This window comes from Anopheles nili, chromosome X (assembly GCF_943737925.1).
Source record: "Anopheles nili chromosome X, idAnoNiliSN_F5_01, whole genome shotgun sequence".
In the NCBI taxonomy this organism is placed as follows: domain Eukaryota; kingdom Metazoa; phylum Arthropoda; class Insecta; order Diptera; family Culicidae; genus Anopheles; species Anopheles nili.
This window is the reverse complement of record NC_071293.1, coordinates 5,234,188-5,256,834: the sequence shown is the minus strand read 5'-3', so window position 1 is coordinate 5,256,834 and position 22,647 is coordinate 5,234,188. Positions and strand designations below refer to the sequence as shown.

At 50.8% G+C, this 22,647-nt stretch overlaps 2 protein-coding genes across 2 annotated transcripts; one reads left to right on the top strand and one right to left on the bottom strand.

Moving 5' to 3' along the window:
• Positions 1–2,081: 2,081 nt before the first annotated feature.
• On the top strand, positions 2,082–8,548 carry LOC128728522 (cytochrome P450 307a1). Its single transcript, XM_053822149.1, has 2 exons — positions 2,082–2,520; positions 7,290–8,548. Exons 1-2 carry the CDS (start codon positions 2,082–2,084, stop codon positions 8,546–8,548), a joined length of 1,698 nt encoding a protein of 565 aa, XP_053678124.1.
• A 1,880-nt stretch (positions 8,549–10,428) lies between these two features.
• On the bottom strand, positions 10,429–13,406 carry LOC128729068 (xaa-Pro aminopeptidase ApepP-like). Its single transcript, XM_053822719.1, has 4 exons — positions 13,327–13,406; positions 12,632–12,767; positions 12,049–12,553; positions 10,429–11,982 (listed from the first exon to the last, which is right to left on the bottom strand). The coding sequence occupies exons 1-4, from the start codon at positions 13,404–13,406 to the stop codon at positions 10,754–10,756; spliced, it is 1,950 nt and encodes a 649-aa protein (XP_053678694.1). The 3' UTR covers positions 10,429–10,753.
• Positions 13,407–22,647: the final 9,241 nt, after the last annotated feature.

Here is a 22,647-nt window from a genome sequence, read left to right as displayed (position 1 = left end):
ACCTCTCATGAGAGAGAGAGAGAGAGGGAGTGTCCTGTGGAGGTCTAAAACCTAAATGCGCTTTTATGCTTCTTTTGAGCCGCACAGAAAAGAAAAAAAAACGGCCACCCCATTTCTGCAAGGGATGCTGCAAAGGGGTGTGAACTTTGACGCGTCCGGGGTACGAATTTCCTCCCTCAGCTCCTTTTCCTTCTCGCTCGCTCCAACACTCGCCACATTTTCGCGGTCCTGCGGTGAGCTTCGCCAGTTCGTCCACTCATTTGGAAGCTTTTGCGCTCTCTCGCACGTATCCTCGCACTCACTCGCACACACCCCCGCCCAATGGGGTTGGGGGGAGGGGTGGCTCTTCCCCTCCCTTCCCCTCCCCCCCCGTAGGGGTCTTTCCTGCCGTGCTACCGGCGCCAAACGCCGATCGCCTTCCTTCGCTCGCGCAAAAGCGGGACTCCCGGGTCTGCCGTTCTCCCGGTTTTGCTATCTCGCTCGCACACACCTACCACACGCGCAACCAACTCGGTATGTGTGTGTGTGTGTGTCTCACGCTCTCTCCCTGGCTCGTCTCCCGTCAAGGCTCCCGACAAGCTGCCGTGCGGGTCTCTCGCGGGTCCACACACACGCTCTCTCTCTCTCTCTCTCGCTCTCTCTCTCTCGCTCTCACTCTGTCATTTTGCTCTCGCTCATACGCGTGCACTCGCAGCACAGTTCACTCCTGCTCCCTTTCTAACTCCCATACCACCCCCCGCCCTCTTCTAAAGCTGGTGGCTTTTTCTTTCTCTTTCTCGGTCGCTCTCTCTCTCTCTCGCTCGCACACATTGGCCGCATCCTCTCGGACCCGAAACGGTGGGTTTGGCCAGGCGCTAGTGCGGGTGTGCGCGCGCACGCGCGCTTGCACCCACTTGTTGCCTCCCTGCTTTCGGTTGCCCTTCCGAAGGGGGTCTGCGGCGAACTCTATATAAACGTTGGCGCATAATCCGCACTCGATCAGTCTCTAACCTTTTGCCGTAGCTAATCGTCCGATCGCGACCAGGAAGCGATCGCGCCACGGGGTCTCGCAGAACGCGGCTGGACGGGCGTCCGTGTCTCTAACCCACACACACACGCCGGCGACACACACACACACACACACGCACGCGTAGACTGCAAGCAACCGGGAGCAGTGTGCAGCAACCCGCCACAATCGTCCTTGCGCCCTTCTCCGTTTGCGCCATCGTAAGGAAGTGTGATCGTCCTTTTTTGGTTTTTCTTTTTGTCTGTTTCGTTTCGTTTCGTTTGTGGCGCGTGTGTGTGTGCGCGCAAAACAGCCCCGGAAGTAACGCCCAGCCCAGGGGGGAGTCAATCAAACCGCGCCCTCCCTCCCACCCACCCCACCCCCACCCCCGCCACGAGAAAAGCGATCGGGAAAAGTGCGCGAGAACGACGAAAACGAAAACGAAAAAAAAGCGCGGGAGCAAAAGCTCAGAATCACGTCATCTCGCGCGATAAGGACCCGTAAGGCGTCACCCCTCGTTTGCGACCTGGTTATCACCTCCCGCGCCACACCCCCGCATCCACCCATCGCTCGCTAAGGGGTGGGCACCCCCCTGTAATTGTTATTGTTGCTCGGTTTATGTTTGTTTTGTTTGTTTGCTGTTTTGTTTAGCTCGCGCTCGCGTTCACATTTGTTACGGGGGTGCTCGAGAGTTTATTATCATTCCCCCCGCCCCCGTTTTTTATTTTTTTGCTTTAATTTTTACACCCCGCACGCGCGCAGTATTTGCATTCGGTTTCGTTAATTCACCCCCCGCCGGGTACGCTTCGTTTAGGAGCTCGATTTTGTTTTGAGGCGCGTTCGATCCCCCCCCCCCTCCCATTGTGTGTGTGTGAAAGTGTTAGCACGCGTGCGCGCTAGTGCATGTGCACGTGACAGGAAAAGCATTTAAAACGGCCCAACTCGCCACCGGGAAAAGCCATATCGCACCCAACCATCGTGAAGGACCCTTTGGCTCAAACTTTCGGGGGCTGCTCAAGTCAAGTCGAGTCAAGTCAAGTCAAGTCAAAAAAAAAACAACCCCCCCCCCCCACACACACACACACGCGCGGGGATAATGGCGTACACCGGGCTGATCCTGGCCGTGCTGACGATCGTCCTGTCGGTCGTGTGCTACTTCAAGATCCTGTACGAGTGGCACCGGAAGGTGCGCATCCAAACCGCACGGCCGGCCAGGCTGAAGAAGCTCCCCACCACCGACCAGCCGCAATCAACCACCGAGCTGGTGACGTTCCCGCAGGCACCCGGCCCGGTACCGTGGCCGATCCTTGGCAGTCTCGCCTTTCTCGGCCAGTACGAGGTCCCGTTCGAGGGGTTCACGGCGCTGGCGAAGAAGTACGGTGATCTGTACAGCATCACGCTCGGCTCGACCCGCTGCCTCGTCGTCAACAATCTCGACCTCATCCGGGAGGTGCTGAACCAGAATGGGCGCTACTTCGGCGGTCGGCCGGACTTTTTGCGCTTCCACAAGCTGTTTGGCGGTGACCGGAACAACTGTAAGTATTATCCGGGGGGGGCTCGTGGGGGGGAGGCTCGTGGGGGGTATCAGGATACTGGCCGCGTTGTAAACTTGGAAGACCCGTGGACGAGCTGTGCCGAGAAAATGCGCAGTTTTGTGGCCCGATTTTCTGGTGCGTTTTTTTTTCGATTTGTTTTTCCTTCCTTCCTTCTTTCTGCCATCGGTTTCGGTTTGCCCTGTGGCATTCGACACAGGTCAAAGGGGTTGCGGGGAGGGGGGGGGGTTAAAGGGGGAACCCGCAAAACGAGGACTCAACCCTCCCCCCTCCCCCCCCCCCCCCCCCCGATTCTGTGATTGCCTCGTTGGCCCTCAGTTGAAGTTGGCGCCAAGCGGCCTGGGCACTGGGCAAAGGGGTCTCTCGCTTCAATCTGGGCCAGAGAAAGTGAAACCCACCGCACCACGCGAGGTCCGGGCTGCCCTAGCTCCCTCCACCCCAACCCCTTCCCTTCGTTGCACCCCTGTGGGCATGGCTTCCACCTTCCACCCGAAGGGGGGAGGCTCGTTGCCGCCGGATCGGATCTAACCGGACCGGGTCCGATCAGGTCCGAGGGGGGAACGAGGGGGGTGGTCTGGCCAGGGCTCCAATTCCCGATGAGGGGCACGAGCGAGCGCACGCGCAAAAACCGCCACTTTGCCTTTTTGCCCTGCAGCGCCTTTTGGTTTGATGTTGCACGCGCACCCCTGGGTGGGAGGGGCGGGGGGGGGGGTGGTGCACTGTAAGGATAGGTAGCGGCGCGGGGGGGGAGGGGGAGGGGGTCGAATCGGTGAAATGGAGCCTTCGAGGAGCCACAGGGCGAGGCGAGAAGGACTGGCGAGTACGAAAAAGAGTGAACGGGAGGGAGCAAGAGTGAGGGGTACCCAACAGAAAAATAAGAAAACAAGAAAAGTGTATGTGCTCGTGTGCGTGTGCGTGTGTGTGTGTGTGCTAGTTAGCGAGAGGAAATAGGAAACAATCAACAAAATCACTGGGGGAAAGTTGCAGCGGTGGAGCACGGGAATTGAGCTTGGAAGGAAGTGATGAAGGGGCGAGCCGGAAGGGAAGATGGGAACAGTGGTAATGGAGGAGGCGGCGGGAGAGGAAAAGCACGGCCAAGAGCACGGGTGTAGAGGGGATTTTGCGGCTCAAACCCAAAGCCCTCTCTTCGAGCCTAGATCCGTCTGTTGGAAATCAGATCAATTTAGCGATAGATTGCGAGAGTGAGAAAGCGAATATTGAAAAGGAAGGGGGGTACAGGAGTAGGAGCAACAAGAGTGGATGCACAGGATCGAAACGATGCAACTGCGTCCAAAAGGAAGTGGAAGCCATTATTGCGCAGTGGAACTCACCGCGTGACCTTTTTCCAGGTCTCCCCCTTTTTTTTCAACCTTTTTCTGAACGTCCTCCGGCCTAAAAGGGGAGGACGGGGATATCATCCCATCCACTTCAACCCCAACGAGCTCCTCCCCCCTCCCGTTGGTGAAATTTCGTAACCACACTCAGACCTGGTGACTTGAGGTCTCGTCGATTTCCGTCAGCGCTTACGTTGCCAGAACGATTCTGGAACACCGTACCGTGGGAGCCTTGGTTATATGTTAAGAGGGGGGGGGGGGGGCTCGAGGCACGAGGGTGAGAGGATTTTTTTTTGTGCAAACGACTTTGCAGCCACATACCGTTTGTCGATTGCATCACCCAGCCATCAACCTGGAGTGCCGTGGGAACGTTGCTTCGAAATAGTTCATGACTCCCTGCGAAATGGGTGCAAGGGGGAGCGAGGGGGGTCGGGAGGTCTGAGTGGGGGGAACCATAGGTCCATTGACCACCGATAAGGCGGTGGCTAAACCACACGAACCATCAATCGAACCATGAAGGTACGCTTGTTTTTGCTTCCACTGTCGCGATACCAAATGGGGGCCATATGCCCCCCTTAATAGGGGGTTAGGAGAGTACAAGGTGGAGGGTTGGGAGTGGGGGAATGGTAAAAAAATCCTCTTCATCAGCACACATGGCGCCGGCAACCTGAACCTCCAAAAACCGGCACGTCCCGGCTTTATGTGTGTGTGTTTCGATTGCGAAAAAAAACCCCTAGGAACGTCACTAAGAGTGGAACAAGGAGGCAACCCGTTTAGGAGGGTTGTTGAAGGAAGCGGGGGAGGGCGGGGGGGTGATAAAGAAGTCCAGTCGCAAGTGTGGCGCAGTGTCGATTTTCCCGACGCAATTGCCTTCTGCGTCGGGAACTTAACATGCCCCGAAAAAAAAAAAACCGAACCAAACCGGATGACAACAACAATGGATCTGCTTTCGATCCGGAACGTGGTGACACGATGCGCCATCTTGCAACCGGAACCAACACCAATTAGCCGCCACACGTGCGATCATGTGCCACGGGAAACGATCGAACGAATGCGAGAGAGAGAGAAACGGGAAACGGGAAACTCTATTGTGGGAACGTTTGACACCTCTGACCTGACAACCTGACAGGTGACAGATGAGGGAGTTGTGTGACACTGATCTAGCGCAACAGCTTCTTCCCGGTCATCAGGTGCACTTAGGTCGGTTTTACGCAGTGTTCGTGTTACGTCATTTCACTTGACGTTTAGAATCTCACCCCCTTTGTTTCAATCGCCCCCGTTATGATCATCTCTCCCCCTCAAGGCCGTCCAGATGGGTTTGAGTGGGGGTGCGAATACCGGTAGGCTCCTCCTTGATCATTATCACACTCTCGCCACTTCCACCGCTCATCCGCTCTCTCTCTCTCTCTCGCTTCCTCCATGGTTTCGGCTTTTCCGTTCTGGACCTTCCCAATGTTCGTTTTTTGTTCACTTTTGACACACACACACACACACACACAGGGCGAGATTCGGAGCGGGTAAATTGGCTTTCGGGGATGCTTCGAAACAGCTGGAGAAGAGCGTTATGGTTGCGCTATCTCGAAAACACAGCGCAACCGAACGGTGGGTCAAGACAACTGAACCGAAGGAAGGCAAAGAATACGCCGAGGGGTCGAACAAAAATAAAAAAGAACTCACCCTTCCCGTAGTTAGCGCGTTGCGAAGGGTGTGTGGACGTAGGGAGGACTGCGCCGAAACAGGTTCGTGCTTGAGCGGGGTGATGGTAGAAGGGAGACAAGCGGGAGGGCACCTGAGACCTCGCACAGGACGAACAGGTGATCCGGTTGGGCGATCCGATGTTCCCGATTCGCCGCCATTTTCACACCTACTTCGGGGGTCGAACCAACCCTCGGCTAATTAGAGCAGGTCACGCCGGAGTGGGGGGGGAGGGGGGAAGACTCATACATAATTCTATGGAGAAAAGCGCAGTGAGCAGGAAAGAGAAAGATGCGAGATGCGAGCGAAAGGAAGGAAAAGGGAGAATTGGGATTTATTTGCCGCTAGGCGCAACTCGCCCTTGACGTTTCCCGTATTCCCGTTTCTCCTCACTCGTCCTGCACCCCCCCCCCCCCTTCTTTCACGCCTCCTCTGGCCTCCCTACCCACCCACCCAAAAGGTGGGTATGAATAATTCATCCACAATCGGGGTCGGTGCGTTTAAATTGTTTCCTTTCCCTTTCACACGCGCTCAGCCACGATCCAGATGATCGTACCGATCGCTGGGTACGGGAACAGTTAAGCCCTCCTCACCACCCGGCCCTTCCCCTCCCCTCTCCCCTCTCCCCTCTCCCCTCTGCCTCCCCCATCGCACTCATCAGCGCCTTCATTTGAGATTAATATTCATGTGGGCGCAAAAGCGCAACGAGCGAGCCCGAGATTCCGCACAGCGGGGTGGGGGAGGAGAGTGTCAGAGGTTGCGGGGGTAATCGCCTCCCGGAAGCGATCGCTTCGCGCTTTCCACTCCCCCCCACATGCCCCTGCAGTAAAGGACTTCCGGCAGAGCGGAGCGGGGTTTGGAGGATCGGAGCAAATTAATACATTTTAATCTCTCCATTACTGGGCCGCTCGCACTCACACACACACACACACCCACACATAGCTGGCGAGTGGTCAGCTTCCGGTTTTCCGGAACCACGCGCGAGTGCACTCTCACCCACAGACCGGAAGGGAAACGAGCTCAAAACCTCCCTCAAAAAAAAGGAAAAAAAACCTCGGAAAAAAGGAGAAAAAAAAACACCCAAAAGGCATTCCGAAGCTGGGTTTCCGTGTGTTTGTGTCAAATTTTTCCACCCTCCAAGGGGAGGGCGCTTTTCAGCGGCTTCGTGCGTCAACTCAACGAACCGGAAGCTCACTTCACTCAACCGCACGATCCGGTGACGTAAACCGGCGATTTATCGCCACACCCGGAGATACGTGCGGTTAGTGTGCTTTGAAGCACACCATCGGCAGGGTCGCTCGCGTTGGTATGGGTGTCGCATGTTGGCGCGACCTCAAGGACGACGCTTTTGCGAACTTCGGTGTCTACCGCGCGCCAACTCCGCGAGCTCACGCGAAGGCCAAGGATGCGAACTTGACCATTCGGGTGTCGATGTTGGATCGCGGTGGGGTTGAGCTTTTCTTCTCCATTTTGTGTTCGTCTCGTGGGGGGGAGGGGGGGGGGTGTCACTGGATTACGACACACACACACACGCGCTCCCTCCCTGGAGCAGAAGTACGGGGGTTAGGTGACCTTCAGGGGCTGGGTAACAGACGTTACATAAGGAAGCAAGCGTAGGAGTCGCTCGATCGGTGGTTCCTTACCGTGGCTGAAGAGACGTAACACTAACGACGTGTATGTTGCATCTCTCTCTCTCTCTCTCTCGCGCACTCTCGATTGCAGCACTAGCCCTGTGTGACTGGTCGACCCTGCAGCAGAAGCGTCGCAACCTCGCCCGGAAGCACTGTTCGCCGAGTGACGCCTCCAGCTACTACCAGAAGATGAGCGACGTGGGTGTGATGGAGATGCACCGCTTTATGGACCAGCTAGACGAGGTGGTCACGCCGGGCAAGGACTTCAAGGTGAAGCCGCTGATCATGCAGGCCTGCGCGAACATGTTCAGTGAGTACATGTGCTCGGTTCGGTTCGAGTATGGTGATGCGCAGTTCCTCGGCGTGGTGCGCAACTTCGACGAGATCTTCTGGGAGATCAATCAGGGGTACGCGGTCGACTTTCTGCCCTGGTTGGCGCCGTTCTATCACCGGCACATGAGCAAGCTGACGCGCTGGTCGGCTGAGATTCGGGACTTCATTCTGGAGCGGATCGTCAACGAACGCGAGCAGACCCTCGGGGACGATGAGACGGAGCGTGACTTTGCGGACGCGCTGTTGAAGAGCCTCCGGCTGGATCCGTCCGTCACGCGTGACACCATCATGTACATGCTGGAGGACTTCCTCGGTGGACACTCGGCGATCGGGAACCTCGTGATGTTGGCGCTTGGGTATGTGGCACGACACCCGGAGGTAGGGCGCAAGATCCAGCGCGAGATCGACCGGACGACGGAGAATGGTCGCCGGAACGTGACGCTCTACGACACCGAGAGCATGCCGTACACGGTGGCGACCATCTTCGAGGTGTTGCGGTACTCCTCCTCACCGATCGTGCCACATGTCGCGACTGAGGACACCTGCATCGCTGGGTACGGCGTCACCAAGGGTACGGTCGTGTTCATCAACAACTACGAGCTCAACACCTCCGAGCGGTACTGGACCGAACCGAAGCGCTTCAACCCAAGCCGGTTCATCGAGACGGCCACGCTCGCGCAGATCCGCACCGATCTCGGTGACTCGCCAACGGCACGTCAGGACCTCACCGGTATCATCCGGACGCACGGTGTTAGCAGCGAGAACGAGTGCACGATCCGGATCGAGCGGTTGCGCAAGAACATCCCACACTTTCTGCCGTTCAGCATCGGCAAGCGGACCTGCATCGGGCAGAACCTGGTGCGCGGGTTTAGCTTCATCATCATCGCAAACATCCTGCAGAAGTACGACGTCCACTCGAACGATCTCGAGCAGATCAAGATGTACCCGGCGTGTGTTGCCGTGCCTCCTGACGCGTACCCGCTCGCTTTTACCCAACGCACCCCGGTGGCCCAGTGAGGAGGTTCGGTTTTTGGGAGCGTGGGAGGTGAGGGAGAGGAGAGAGTCTCGTCTCCACCAGATGGCGCTAATTTGCGCTCTGTCCCCCCCGCCCCGGGGATTCCTGAGATCCTCGCAAGAAGCTGCGATGAAAGCGTGACGACGGCGGATGCTCCCGGTGTCCGTGTTAACTAGTTAGTAGAGCAGGTGGAGTGACCTGCCATTTACCCCCCCCCCTCCCTCAATCCCTACCCACCTTGCCCCCCCCCCACTTTGAGGGATCGGCCAGAGGTAAGCAGGGTAGTGTCTCTTCTGTCCCCTGCTTGGAGGTTTTTTTTTTTCTCGCGCGCGGTATACATACATATATATATATGCACACATGTATCTTTACACGCACTTGCACACACAAACACACCTCACCTCACTCCCCCCCCCCCTCCCCCCCACCTCTACCCCTCACCAACCCTCGCACGCGCTTGATCACCATCCGCTTAGGGCGCGTACGCAAAATGGCGCAAAATGGGACGCATACGGACATACAAAATATAAAGTAAACTAATGAGCTAAGACTGATTTTCATCTTTACCCTGTGAGACAGATCTAGACGAATTCCATCAAATTCCAAACGAAAAAGGTACACTAGGTTGTAGGAGACCCCCCCCTCCCTCCCACCTCTCTCTCCCTGCCTTCTAAAAAGAAAACATCATCCCTATCCCAACCCTGCCCATCGATCCATCCTTACTTCTGCTGAATGTATTTGTTTTATTAATATTAATATTATTATTATTTTGACTCCCGCTGGCAGCCATCCCCTTAGAGGCACACGCGGGCGGGTGGGCCGCGCGGTCCAGCCGCTCCGGAATGGAGCAAAAGCATAGCTATGTTAGGAAGGATTATTTTTTTTTCTTTCAGGGATTTACGTCAGAAGTGATTATTTATGAATGAGAGTAAAGTAAATCGCATTTAATTTGTTATTTGCATCCATAAGCGTAAACGGTAATGTTACTGGCTATAAGTATTGTATGATAGAAAAATAAAATCTTGCGTAATGACAACCGATCGATGTTTTTTTTTGCCTTTGGTGTTTATGTTCATGTATTATTTGATAACGATTTAAAATGGCTTTAGTTGTTGGTGGTTCTCTGTTGCAATCAGTGTTTCTATGGGTATTTTTACTTCGCTTCCGATGAGTCATGGTACCGAGTTCAAGCGTCACAACATGGTTTTTTAGAGAGCAAAGCATGTTTTCGTTCTTTACTCAGCGTGTTTACCTTCTGATCAACGCACAGATATTTATTCATGCAGTGCCGGTTGGTTTGAATTATTTACCCGCCTAGCATGCGCATTTGGTTCGATGATTCATTTTATTCGCTCGTTACCATTGGCTTGGTTTTCAACTGGTTGGGGCGATTGCTCCATTCGTTTGAAAAACGGGATCCTGTTTCAGCCTTCTTACATGCTATACCAAACTGGTCTAACGTGCACCGCAGCTTTTTTTTACAGTGAAATATTTCACTGGATACGTTAAGAAATATTTCAAGCTTCAACGCGACTACAATATTACTTTCGAATATGCTTTTAATACGTATCACAATCGAACAATATGAACAAAAGCAATTGATACAATCAAAAATGCACTAAATTTTATGACAATATTAGATTACCTAGGTACATTATAGCATTGATATTCAGCCTTTCGGTTTGAAATACTTCAATTGAGCTAAAGGACTAGGAAAAGGTCACAATTTTTGATCGTAGATTTTACAAAAAAATTACAACAATACATGTTTCAAAATGAGCAGAATCTCTTCTTGCAAATAGTGTTTATACTTTTAATCGAATGTTCGAATGCCGGCGTGTTGAACACATTTGAAGACTATGAATCATAAAATATAGCTGAATATTTTGCCTACCAACCTTTCGAATGATAGTTTTTGTCTCTTACAAATTAACTATTTTTATCAATTAATTTATTATTTTTATTAATCACGTTGATAAAGGACCTTTCCTCATGTTGCTGCTTGGATGTTCTTTGAAACGGTCTATTGAGGAGGTCTTGCTGCAGGCTGCAATTATAGGGCATTACAACTGCGCGTTGTACAGTTATTTTCGACAATGTAGTGCACCTGGTTGAGCCTGTAAAATCGTTGGGTTTTAATGAGCAGGGAGTAACGTCTTGTTCTTCTATACGTGCTCCAACGCATGCAAACTAAGTGATAAGCTGTCTTAGCTCGCGCCTGCAATCGGTAGTGTCGCTTCAGTCAACCACTGATGTGCACCGGCATCTTCTTGCTGTAATAGCAGAGGTCCAACCTCCTCCATTACTCGCCGATGGTAGGCATCGATATGCGCGATCTCAGCCGCAGAAAGCAGCTCTACATCGATGAGTGCTCTCTGAATCGGTACTAAAGTGTTGGTGTAAAACGTGAGAGCTCCACGCCCTCCAAAGTTGTGTGGTACACTGGCCGGTACAACCTGCACGATGTCCTCAAGCCGCACACCGAACTCTCCCGCTTCATAGTATCCTGGTTCGTTGGAAGAGAACATGTTCTCCACCACACCCTGATTGGAAGGAGACGCACTGTTCGACACGAATGATGGTGGGTATTCGTGTACACCCAGGTACGCACCTATACCATGCCCAGTTCCATGTCCATAATCGAGACCAACGTCCCATAGAGCACGCCTGGCGAGAACATCAAACACGGTACCAGAAGCTCGCGCTGGGAACACTGCCGAAGCGACACCTAGGAAGCCTTTAAGAACACGCGTAAAGCACTCTCGTTGGAAGGCAGTTGGTTCTCCGAGATGTACCGATCTCGTCACATCCGTTGTACCATCCAAGTACTGCCCACCAGAGTCGATCAGATATATACCATCACGCGTAATCTGCAAGTCTGTGTCCTCTGTGGGGCTATAGTGTACGATGGCTCCATTTGGTCCAAACGCGCTGATAGCGGTGAAGCTGAGATCGACGAACAGGTCCTGTTGAGAGCGGAATTCCCGCAGTTGAGCCGCTCCGGACAGTTCGGTCACGTTACCTTCATCAACCTGCTGCTCGAGCCAGTGAAGGTACCGCACGACAGCAGCTCCATCGCGGATGTGCGCCCGACGCATTCCAAACGCTTCCACCGCGTTCTTAATCGCTTTCAACTGTGCCACGGGGCTGTACAGCTGGATGCGTTGGTCCGCTGGAATGGCCGCAAACAACGCCTGGCTGCATGCGGTTGACACGAGCAGCCGATTGCCACCTCGCACCTGCTCTTCGATACCTGCCAGAACGTCTCGGTAATCGCGTACATCCACAGAGATACCTTCGGTCTGAAAGTGAACACGTATCGTCTCGTTAATGCGCTCTGGAGCCGTGAACAGGTGTAACGCTCCGTGAGACACAATGAGGTAAGCGAAGAACACCGGGTTGTAGCGGATGTCAGAACCACGCAGGTTTAGGAGCCCTAAAAAGGGAAGATTGCAAGCTGTTAGTTCATATTCTTGATGATCTGTCTTGGCGCGTATATTACATGCTATCTCATCCAGAGCGCTGATGACGATCGCGTTCGCACTCTGTTCCTGCAGGGTGTTCCGCAGGTCCTGTATCTTCTCTGAGGCATATCGGCCTGAGTAGGCATGCTCGAGTGGACGCAGTGGTTCCGCCGTCTGAGGTGGACGATTATTCCACACGATATCGACCAGATTACGCTCGAGTGTGATGAGTCGGTAACCCTGACGTGCGAGTGCTCCACCAAGCCGCTCGAACTCGGTAGAAGCAATCAGGAAGGGATCCGTCCCGACCTGCCCACCTGGGGACAAATGCGAAAGCAGCCACTCGTCCCGTGTGGGAACACCTGCAAGCCCTTCCTTCATAAGCGTCCAGTAGGTGGGATCTATCTGTCCCTCAGCCTGCAGATGGTAACGAGAGTCCGTCCACATAGCTGCTCCCGTTAGCGTGATGATGGCAGTTCCTGCCGAACCGGTGAAGTTGGTAACGTACTGATATCGGCGGTCGTGCAGCGAGATGTACTCACTCTGCAAGGGAAAAAGCAAGCATGAGAATGTCGGGAGACCAGAGAGAAGTTGGCAGATGTGGAAGAAGACGCAACGTACGTTGTGTGCATCCACCGACGGGACGATGTACGCCTCGATCGAGTAGTCCCGCATGAGGCTGCGTATCTCGGTCAGTATCGCATCCATCGACTTCGGTGTCATGTCCTCCATCAGGTCGTCATCTTTGTTGAGTGCCCTGCGGGTGAAATTAGCATCAATCAGGGCCTGGTCGAGCCCTTCGCGACTGCGGGTGTAGTGCAACCCGAACTACGTGCAATCGTCTTATCAATCGGTTGGCCGTTTTGCCCCACAGCCCGCCTCAACCGGGCATTTCGAACCAATAAGTGAGGGCAATAAAGTGACGGCAATTTGAGCAGATAAGTGCACGGAACACAATGGTACAGCGATGTTGAGTAGGGAGACCCGATTGAGAGATTACTCCCGTGACAGTGACGGACGAATTGGCTGATCTCTTTACGACACTGGCCTCTCGTCGATATTGCCGATACCCTGGACAACTTCTGTTGGTTCGGAAACTACAATACACCTTGTTGGTGGAATATTGTAGGTAGAGCAGATGTTGGAAACTCCCAAAAGCAATATATTCCATCTGCTCCAAAGAACTTGCAGAGGTTCAATCACTAAAAACTAAACTCTTAATCGCCCGCAGGTGTTGGAGATGTTCGTATATCCTTACAGATTCTCTAGATTCCGATATCCCATCTGTTTACTCCAGCTTCCCTGCCACCACTCACCTGCCAAGTGCTACTCCACCACCAACTAGGAGTACGAGCAGAGCCGATATCCCAACCAGATACCGCCTAGTGTGCTTCATTGTTGCGTTTGAGTGTGTTTGATCGTGTTCACCAGCAGATCCGACCTCGGGTTGATTGAGTAATCCACTCCCCGATGTAGTACGTCCAAGATGTCAGCTTCCGTTCGGTGTTCCGTAGGAAAAAAAAACCACCTCCCACGTGGGGGCACTCCACCAGGGGTGCGTTTTCACAGGTCCGCGTGTGAACCGCAACTACCCAGCGAAAACGCGCCGCAACGGAACCATCGCCGCCATCGCTTGGGAAACATGCGGTCCCCGTAATTGTGAGTGACGGTCCGCCGTTGCTAATGGAGGTCACTCTTTGGACGTGCGATAGCGAGTGACCGATATGGGGTGGGGTAGAATACGGTGGGGGTTGCTCGTAAACTACGTGGAGTTTTGTATTCCCCTGCGGTGGTGTGGAGGTAACGCGAAAACGACGCCGTAACCTTGATATCGGAGGGGCCGGGTAGAAGCCGCCAGGTCTTTCACCTGTATCGTTAGCATCGATTTGGGGCGCCCCAATCAGGTGCTGAAGGGGTGCTGGTTAGGACCTTTTAGGTGGTGGCCAGTAGATCAGCAGGAAGAGGGCCATTTCGTGCGAAGAAGAAATGGTACAAGTTTCCTGCGCTAGGGAAGGGAGTGAAGGTGAGTTGGAAGAGGTGGAGGGCGCAGGATACGAAAATAGGCTAGGGTCAGCATGTGGTCAGTGTGCTGCGGAATCTACGTCGAAGAGGTCAAACGGTCGCATGCTGGGTGTCATACAAAAGCGTGCTTCATACGAAATGAGCTACTTCTACAGGGTGGCTCATATTGTCGATTTTCACTGTATAAGAGGAATTTCAAACGTATTTCTTTTTGAAACAAAGAGTGTCAATTTGTTTCATGCTTGTCTCAAAACATTTATAGCTTTAGAGTTGTAATAAATGTATTAAAGCGTCAACATATGCTTTAAGCCTTATAGTCCACAAAACAGATAGCAAAAAGCTGACAAAGCAAAGATAATTGACAGATGTTCAGAGAGTTATTAGAGTCTTACTCTAGTACTTATATAGAAGTACTTGACTTCTAAAGTATTATTAACAAATACTTCATCAAAAGGGCTACAAGTCACACTTGCGTCCTCAATTGAGCATTGAGCTTCAAAGCAAAGCAAGGCTCTTAGACAGGATGAATGAAAGTGAATCTATGTAAATGGCATAAAAGAGCAGTCGAAATATGTCAGTTAAGATTGATAATCTAATATAGCTTGGCTACGATAAATCGTTTTTAAATTCGGCCACATAATTGTGCCACCCTGTAAACTCGAACACCTGCCGCAGTGCTCGCTGTTGGCAGACGAATACCGACACCAATGCGAGAAATCCATCAACACGCCCCACCACAACAGTCAATGAGGGATTTGCGAATCTGACTAATGGGTTGTTAAATGTCAACCGCTCCAACGCCTAAACGTGCGATCGAAAACCAGACATATGGGTAGAAAAAAAAATGATTACACTATCCAATCCTACCATAACTCAGTAACAATTGCTGCGAGCTCTTTGGTCGGTAGAATTGGAGGTCGGAGAAGTGGACGTGATAAAGCGGTTATCCCTCTTCGGAGCGCAATGGCACTTGAAGGGGATCAACGTGCCTGGAGGCTGTTTGGGGAGTTTTCACCATCGACAGCAATCGATGAGCAGTTCGGTAGTGAGCTGTAGCGAGGAACCTGACACAGTATAACTCAACCACACGACGCATGGTGAGGTCAAAAGCAGAAAGGATCCTATTTTTGCTCGACATCACGTGCCGAAGGAACATTTCACAGGTTACAAAGGGCTTCGAATTTGTAGCGGATTTTCTTTTTACGTTCTTGCTGTTAAAACCCAGGCACCATTTGAGGGTATTGAGCAAAACCGTGTGATGTATACAACCTAGCAAGGGAGTTGTAAGACTCAGAATGGGAACGCCCTCTACACTCCAAGACGGAAGGTCGTTCTACTTTGTGGCTTGGGGAAAAAGTCCGATTTGCGATTCAAATTGGCCCTAATGTTTGTCCTTCGAAGGTCGCACCTACCAGTGGACCTCAGAGACCTTCCCACCTTCACCGGGTGGTGCCGTAAATCAACCGACTTCCGGCTAGCCAAGCTGGCCTCGTGGCATGGCGGTTTGATGCAAGGTGTTCATGTTTCCACTATGAAACTGTTGTAGTTACGCCGATGCCATCACAGGACGACATTTTGAAGCGTTGTTAGACGTTTGAGAACGAAAAGTGAATTTAAAAAACGCTTTGAGCTATGTATTGAGCAAAAAATTAGATTAGGGAGGTGAAAGATAATATTGAGTTCAGCTTGGAATTGATAAGCGTGACAAAAAGGCATGTTGCTGTGTACGTGAAAGAGCTCTGTTTCAGATTTCACTTCAACCGAGTAGCTATCAGTCTCCGTTTTAACAACCACATTGTTTTAGATCTCAATAACGCACATTTCTTATCTGCGAAGATGTAAGCATATCTATAATGGGTTGTAAGATGTGTTCCGGTTGAATCAAGGTCATCCAAACACCTTCCATCATCTCGATCACATTCTAAATAAAAGGGGTTTTTGATCCAGATTCATGTCTTCATTTCTTTGGTTGATTAGTAAGATATTTAGAGCTTCAAGCAAGGCACACAAAGTGTTTATGTTAAGAATATGATGTTACTTTAATCCATAATATAATGTATTGAACACATGCGTTTCTGTAAGCTATTTCTTTTTCCGTAATTGTTACAATAAGGTATACTACTTTCTAAACTAAAAGCTATCATCAGAATTAATCTAGTCTAAGAGTATAAGTTTGCTAACAACAACTCAATAAAAATATGGGGCTATGGCAGCAAGTTTAGAACTGTATAGTTGCCATTATCTATCAATACACAATGTACGTTTTACGTACGAAGCATTATAGAATGTATTTTACAGGGAATAAAGTACTGCAAATAAAGTCCACATTAAATATACGTTAATTGCTATCGCTTCCATACCACTTCCATGGCACCCGTTTAGTGTTTGCTCTTCGAAAGTGTTCATTTAATGCGCCGCGTAACCTTGTTTTTCACATGGCTGCAATTTGTAACGATTTAACATTGGCTGGTTGGTCTCTTAATTAGTTTCGCCGATCATTCCGCTTTCACATGATTTTCAATTTGATTCCGCATTTTTTTTTTAAATCAACGATTACAGAGCCAGTTAAAACAAGCCCGCTTCACTACGCGCGCCTTCGCACATTCGCCCCATAAAACACACCAAAACCCAGAGTACATTCATCGCCCGTTTTTGCCTACGGTTTCGGAAACATCGCAAACGGCACAAACAAATTGGCAACGCAGCCAATAAATCCGCGCAACCCTGCAGTGGCGCCGGGCGCGATATCAATTTAAATTCGCCACGCTGTTTTCGATCGCATTGGGTTCATGCGCCAACGGCCCTCGGAACGCCGCTACACGGTAGCGTAATGTAGCGTAAAGCGTTGGCAAACACACTGGCACCGATTATAGACTTCCAGCCCGCGGCTCGGGCGCTAAATCGCGAGCGAGGATAATGAAATCTCACTGCTCAACCCGCCCGACCTGGAGGGCTAGAAATTATTAATCAGCAGCGCATGGACCCCGGTAGTGAGTGTAATTGAATTAAAATTCAAAAACCAAAGCGCACCCGCGTAGCAGAACGTAACGTCTAGATTGGGTGCGTATTTCCGGTCCGTATGGTGTCCATTTTGCTTTCGACGGCACCTTTGATTCGCTGCAATAAAACGCATCCTTCGCGAGCGACCCGTAGAGCCGGCCAGTGTTTGGTTGTCTGCTCCTTCCGCTTGAGCTTTCGTGATGATGGGGAAAAATTAATATCACCCTTCCTGGTGGGCACCCAACGATCGTTTCAATTTTCCATCCCCTATTCCCGGAATGGTTGGAGAATGCGGGTAATTAATATCGACCGTTGTAGCAGCGGCCGAAAACCAGTGTGATTATTTTACGTTCCGTTTTTCGTTCGCAGTTTTCTCGCGCAAAAGGTACCGGAAACGTTTGAATTTTCCTCGGGATTGTGTGTGTATTCGAGAGTTAAAACGTGTTCTAGGTATGCCCAATTTTCCATCTCATAATCCTATTCAAATGAGATGCCTGCTCGTGAAGTTTCATTTCAGCTTTTTATACAAGCTTTCCACAATAAATGGCCGATAGTTTTCGGTCAAAAAGCTTAGGTGTACCAATGAAGAAACCTTTCTGATGGTGGATAACGTTGTCTACATCCTGCCTGTCTTGGGTCACAGGTGGAACGAAGCCTGAGACACCTCTCGGGATGCTTGGAAAGTGTCCAAAACGGGCGACAAAGTCTCCCGCCTTGACCTGTTCGGGTCATCCCAGTAGGGAAATGTGCACAAATCTCGACCCGTACAACGACCAGATGCTTCACCCTGAAAGATACCTGACACGGAGCGCAAAGAAGGGGCTTATAATTGGAAGTGTGGGCTCAGATGGTCAGGTTGCTTCGACAAAAAAAAATATCCATAACCACGCGCATCCTACCAGAACTGACCGAGGAGTGGCTCTGGAGGTCATGCAGGACATCTTTATTAACGGCACGAGGCAAAACGACGCTATCGTGTGTTCTCGAGTGCAATTTGAGCACTTTTGGGCTTCATATCTGATAGGTAGATTATGGTGTGAGAGATTCCAACGAAGACGCGCGGTTCGGTGAGCCGTACGACGACCTGCTCGATGACTGGCATTTCACGGTCGTGCGCTTCATGGGTTCGTCCATTACGCAGAACTTGTCTAATTAATTCATCATCCCTCCTCGCATTAATTAATGCGTGTTGCATACGATCGGGCACGCACTAACGACGAAAGCGATCGCAATAATCCCCTTAATTATCTGCCGAAGATACGAGCGATAGGAAAAACAATCTCGAGTTGATTGCTGCTCACCGGAGTTTGATTGCTGCTTGGTTAGCGGAGACGGCATAAAATCGCAGAAAACCGTCTTGGAAGAAGCCACTTCGTGCGTCGAGAGCTACCCCTTGCCAGGATGCTGTCTCCAGCGAAATTCATGCTTTATTTCGTGAATTGTATCGCATCGGGTTGTCAGTAATCGATGGTCATTGGCGAGACTTCGTTGCAGGCGAAGACGTAGTGCTCATTTTTGGACCATATTTCCTGCAAACACCGTGTCGTAAAGCGAGTAGTTTGGAGATCTGATCCAATTTAAAAATATTCAGCTGTTATTGGTTAACCATACCTTCGGTAAGTGTGGCTTAAAGAACCCCGAAAAGGATGCGCTTCGGCTTCTTTTATAAGCTCAGTGAACCGAGCTATACTACAAACGCAACCCCCGAACGGACCCGAACCCGAACGAACGTCGTTCGTGGCGCGTGTGACAGCTCAGTCCAATGGCGCCGGTGATGGCGGGAACCGTCAACAGCGCGCACCACATGCCGTGTCAGTGTGCCGTAGACACGTTGGCGAACAGGACGAGCCTGCTACGCGCGCGCTCGCACCGGTGTTGGAGTCGCTTTTGCCCAGTTGAATTTCGCGTGTTCCGGTGCGTGTTTTCGGCCACCCGCAGCGTCCGGAAGTGCCGCGTGTCAGTTGTGAAGGCGGTGAATTTGGCGCGCAATTTGGGGGCGAGTGTTTCGTTCAGCCAGCTGGGCTGTTATCGTGGCTGTCAACAAGTGGCCGCACGTGAGTGGTGATTCCGGGAACGGCTCGATCGTGCAAGTGATCGACAACCCTCCGCTCAATCAAACGCAGGCTCTTGAACGTTTCGCAATCAACTTTGAGAAAGCGAGGAGCGTCTTCGGCAGCGCGTGTAAAGGTGATACCGTGGGCGATTCTTATTGAGCGTTTGTTTATTTTTCCTAGTTTTATATCACGCTTTATTTCAACCGATTATCAGCTGGACCGTCCTTGCTTTGTTTTTAAATTCCATCGTTTTCCCATCATTCCTTTTGCAACAAGAAAGTAATTGGAAAATAAACACCGCTTTTCTACGTTCGCCGAACTTTCTCTTAGTGTTATCGAGTACCTATCAGGTGGCTGCTCCATATGGTCGAGGTGGTGAGTAAATATATCTTATCGGATGTGTGATATTTCATTTGACCAACGACAACCCCGAGGCAGCTGTGTCAATACCGTGCCCGAACGTATCGATGAAATCCCCGGTTGAGGTAGGTTGTTCGTTGCTTGCACGTTGTCAAACCGGGAAAATTATTTTGTCTGCAAAAACGGTTCACGAGGAAATCCGTTACCGAGGAAACTGTTAAAGAACGCTGTTGGTGCGTATATTGACTTGCACATTTTATGGAAACACTCGTCGGGAAAACACGACCCACTTCCCAATTTATAAATTTTTATATGCACACACATATACGCCAAGAGCGCATCCCAATCGACTAGCTTTCGGGATGGCAGTTGAAATTGAAGCACCATCGAAACGGGTAAAAACTTTCCAACCAAACAGAGCGCCCAATTAATGTGCTATTTGGAGAGCACATTTAAATCCAGGCCGGATGGACGAAAAAAAAACACCAGAAAAAAGCAACCCGAAAGAAAAACGCGAAGCCACGGTGACAAGGCGCCGGAATGTAGATAAGCCAAAGAAACAAAACGAAAAATCTAAAAAGCAAAAAAGTAATGCCGCGCTCTAGACGTGGCGAAGAGTGCCCTCGGAGCGTCTGGAAAGAATCTTCAAAGTTCAGTTCCTTCGGTAGGGTTCCTTTACTTCTGGAACTGTTTCCCGCCGTGGTCTGCTTCTTATCCCGTAGGCTTCACTGTCTTGGAATCCATTTTTTAAAGTAACATTAATCCCTACATCTTCAGCATACAGGAGCATGGGATGGCACGAGAGTTGGTTGAAGATGTCCAATGTTCATTAGCTCCAAAAGAGGATTCCTTTTAGGGAGTAGGGAAAGATACGCATACATTTACACGGCTATCGGCATAGGTCACTAAGCTTTCTTTTTTAAGATGCTCTCCGCATGGAAAACCATGAGTGAGGTTTCTTTTTTGCAACCACTCCTGTTCGTGCTAGTGCGAGTGTTACTATTTTATCCTTCTCTGACGTGGACGAGAGGTAGCTACGTCCTGGAGTGTTAGGACGAATATGAAATCATATGATAGAAAGGAAATACGTAAATTAGCACTTCTTGGCGACTTGAAACTCAAGAAAATTAAAGCTGTATCCATTCGTAAGCTGGGTGGATTAGAGGTAAAAGATATTTTCCTGTTCATTAGATCGTTGGAAGATGCATGATTACGCTCCTTGAAGTAAGCAAAAGAAGAAGAAGAAGGCTCTGGGAAGGCAGCACCACGCGTTTAACAAGGATGAGAAATGCTCGTGGAAGGAGGAATTAAGAAATAATAGGAATATCATTTTATCGTGCCCTCACATTTATGAACCGTAACGCGGATTTCCGCCCGTCATGCGTAACGGTTTTGTTTCGCGTTTGCTCAGGTTTCCGGTCGGTGATCATCGACAGCAAACCGTGATGCGTGTGTGTGTATTAGCCCTTCCTGGGAGCAATGAGGATGTGCATCGCGAAGCATGACAAAATTGAAATGTCGCTTCGACGCCCGACGGAAGCTTTCCTCTAAATCGTGGCATTATCCAACGATTGATACTGTAAAAGGACCTTCAGAAGGGTAGTTGCGTTGGGCTCGCAAATAATGAGCACCCAACAATGGTGGCTGTGGAGCCAATTCGTGACCATAACCACCACTAATCGGCACGAAGCAAAAACCAAAGATACCCACGCCGAAAGGGTGATGATTTTTATTGCCAGCGGTAGTGCGGTCGAAGCACTGAAACCAACCATCTGCCTACGCGCGTGTGGTTAAGCATCTACCACTCAACGGTGAGCTTGGATTGCCACATCACGATGATGGTTCACCTCTTTCTGCCGTTACGATTCAGCTTTGTCGGTCGCAAGTGGCCGTTCAAGCTCGATCCAGGCGATGGCGAAACGATACGCAAGGCTTCCACCGAGCGGGGCGATAAATCGATCGGCCGAGAAGAACGAGAGCTGTGAGTCTATTAGAGGGACTCGTTTTGCCAATCTCTGCCAGGATATTGCGTCAATAATACGACAACCTGCACAATAGCGTAGCAAAATTACAATAATACTGCACTTTGTTTTCATTCGATGGAGGCGCCCGGTACTTGTTTCGATGGAGGCGCCCGGTACTTTTTTCGATGGAGGCGCCCGGTGGAGTGCACGTGGCGCAAACTTTTTTTTCTTATTTCAAAATAAGCTGCTTTATCAATGACTGTTTCATTAACGATTCCGGGGAGGCGAAAACACAAAAAGGCTAAGAAGCCTCGCAAAACCTACCTTCCGTGCCTTTCTTAAGATGGTTTTTTTTTATTCCAGCATTTTGAACGCTAGCCAACTTCCGCGAATCATTTATCCCGTTCCGTTCCGCGTTTCGTGTCGTTGCGAACGAAGCTTAAAAGAAAACTCACTCGCTGTCTGCGAAAGTGGGCCAATTTTTTTTCCGCCTAAGCTCCATCTACTCCTGTCATCGTACTCCCTCTTCCACAGCGTGTAGCTTTATCCTGGTTGAAATGAGCGCTTTATTTTTAAATTTCACCCCTCCCACCGTACCTAACCGTGATTTTCGCTTTCCATTTCCTGCAGGACGAAACGAGTACGGCGTGAGGGAGAGCAACCTACCACACCGCGTGTCTGGGCGTCACGAAAGCAGGACGAAAAAAGAAATAACACCCACCACAGCAGAACGAAAAAACGGCAAGGGTGTGGGTAAAAAAATTAATGCAAATTGAATAAAACGATATCGATGGATCGGCCGGCTCGATGGGTAGGATGGTGAGCGCATACGAAACAAAGCCACCCAACAGGAAGGGTGAGCGCGCATCAGGTGTTACGAAAAGGACCTGCTTCTCGTTGGGTTTAGCGCCACCAAACACACATTAGCTTCGCGGTTTCGCTTAGTCCTTCGAAACCGGACGGGCAACTAGTTTCAGAGCAGTTGTGGGGGTTTTTGGATTTATTTTCGACTCGTTTCACCCTCACGAAAGGGTGCACGGGTGCCGAAGGAAGGTTTGGGGTTGGTTTTGGGGTTTTTTTCGGTGTTTGGTTTTGGCAACTTTCCTTGGTATGGAGCTCGGCCCCAGTGAAGGGCGAAATGGCTCAACACGAACCGCGCCAACCGTGGCGCCAATCGATCTGGCAGTGCGATAATGACGGTTAGGGGTGACCTGAGCGGGGAAAACGCAACGAGGAG

Excerpts from the sequence above, each read along its gene's own strand:
- LOC128728522 (XM_053822149.1), top strand. The coding sequence starts at position 2,082 with ATGGCGTACACCGGGCTGATCCTGGCCGTGCTGACGATCGTCCTGTCG. Across the intron at positions 2,521-7,289 it reads TGGCGGTGACCGGAACAACT|CACTAGCCCTGTGTGACTGG; the intron begins GTAAGTATTATC and ends TCTCGATTGCAG.
- LOC128729068 (XM_053822719.1), bottom strand. The coding sequence starts at position 13,406 with ATGAAGCACACTAGGCGGTATCTGGTTGGGATATCGGCTCTGCTCGTA. Across the intron at positions 12,768-13,326 it reads GGTGGAGTAGCACTTGGCAG|GGCACTCAACAAAGATGACG; the intron begins GTGAGTGGTGGC and ends TTTCACCCGCAG. Across the intron at positions 11,983-12,048 it reads CGCTCTGGATGAGATAGCAT|GGCTCCTAAACCTGCGTGGT; the intron begins GTAATATACGCG and ends TTCCCTTTTTAG.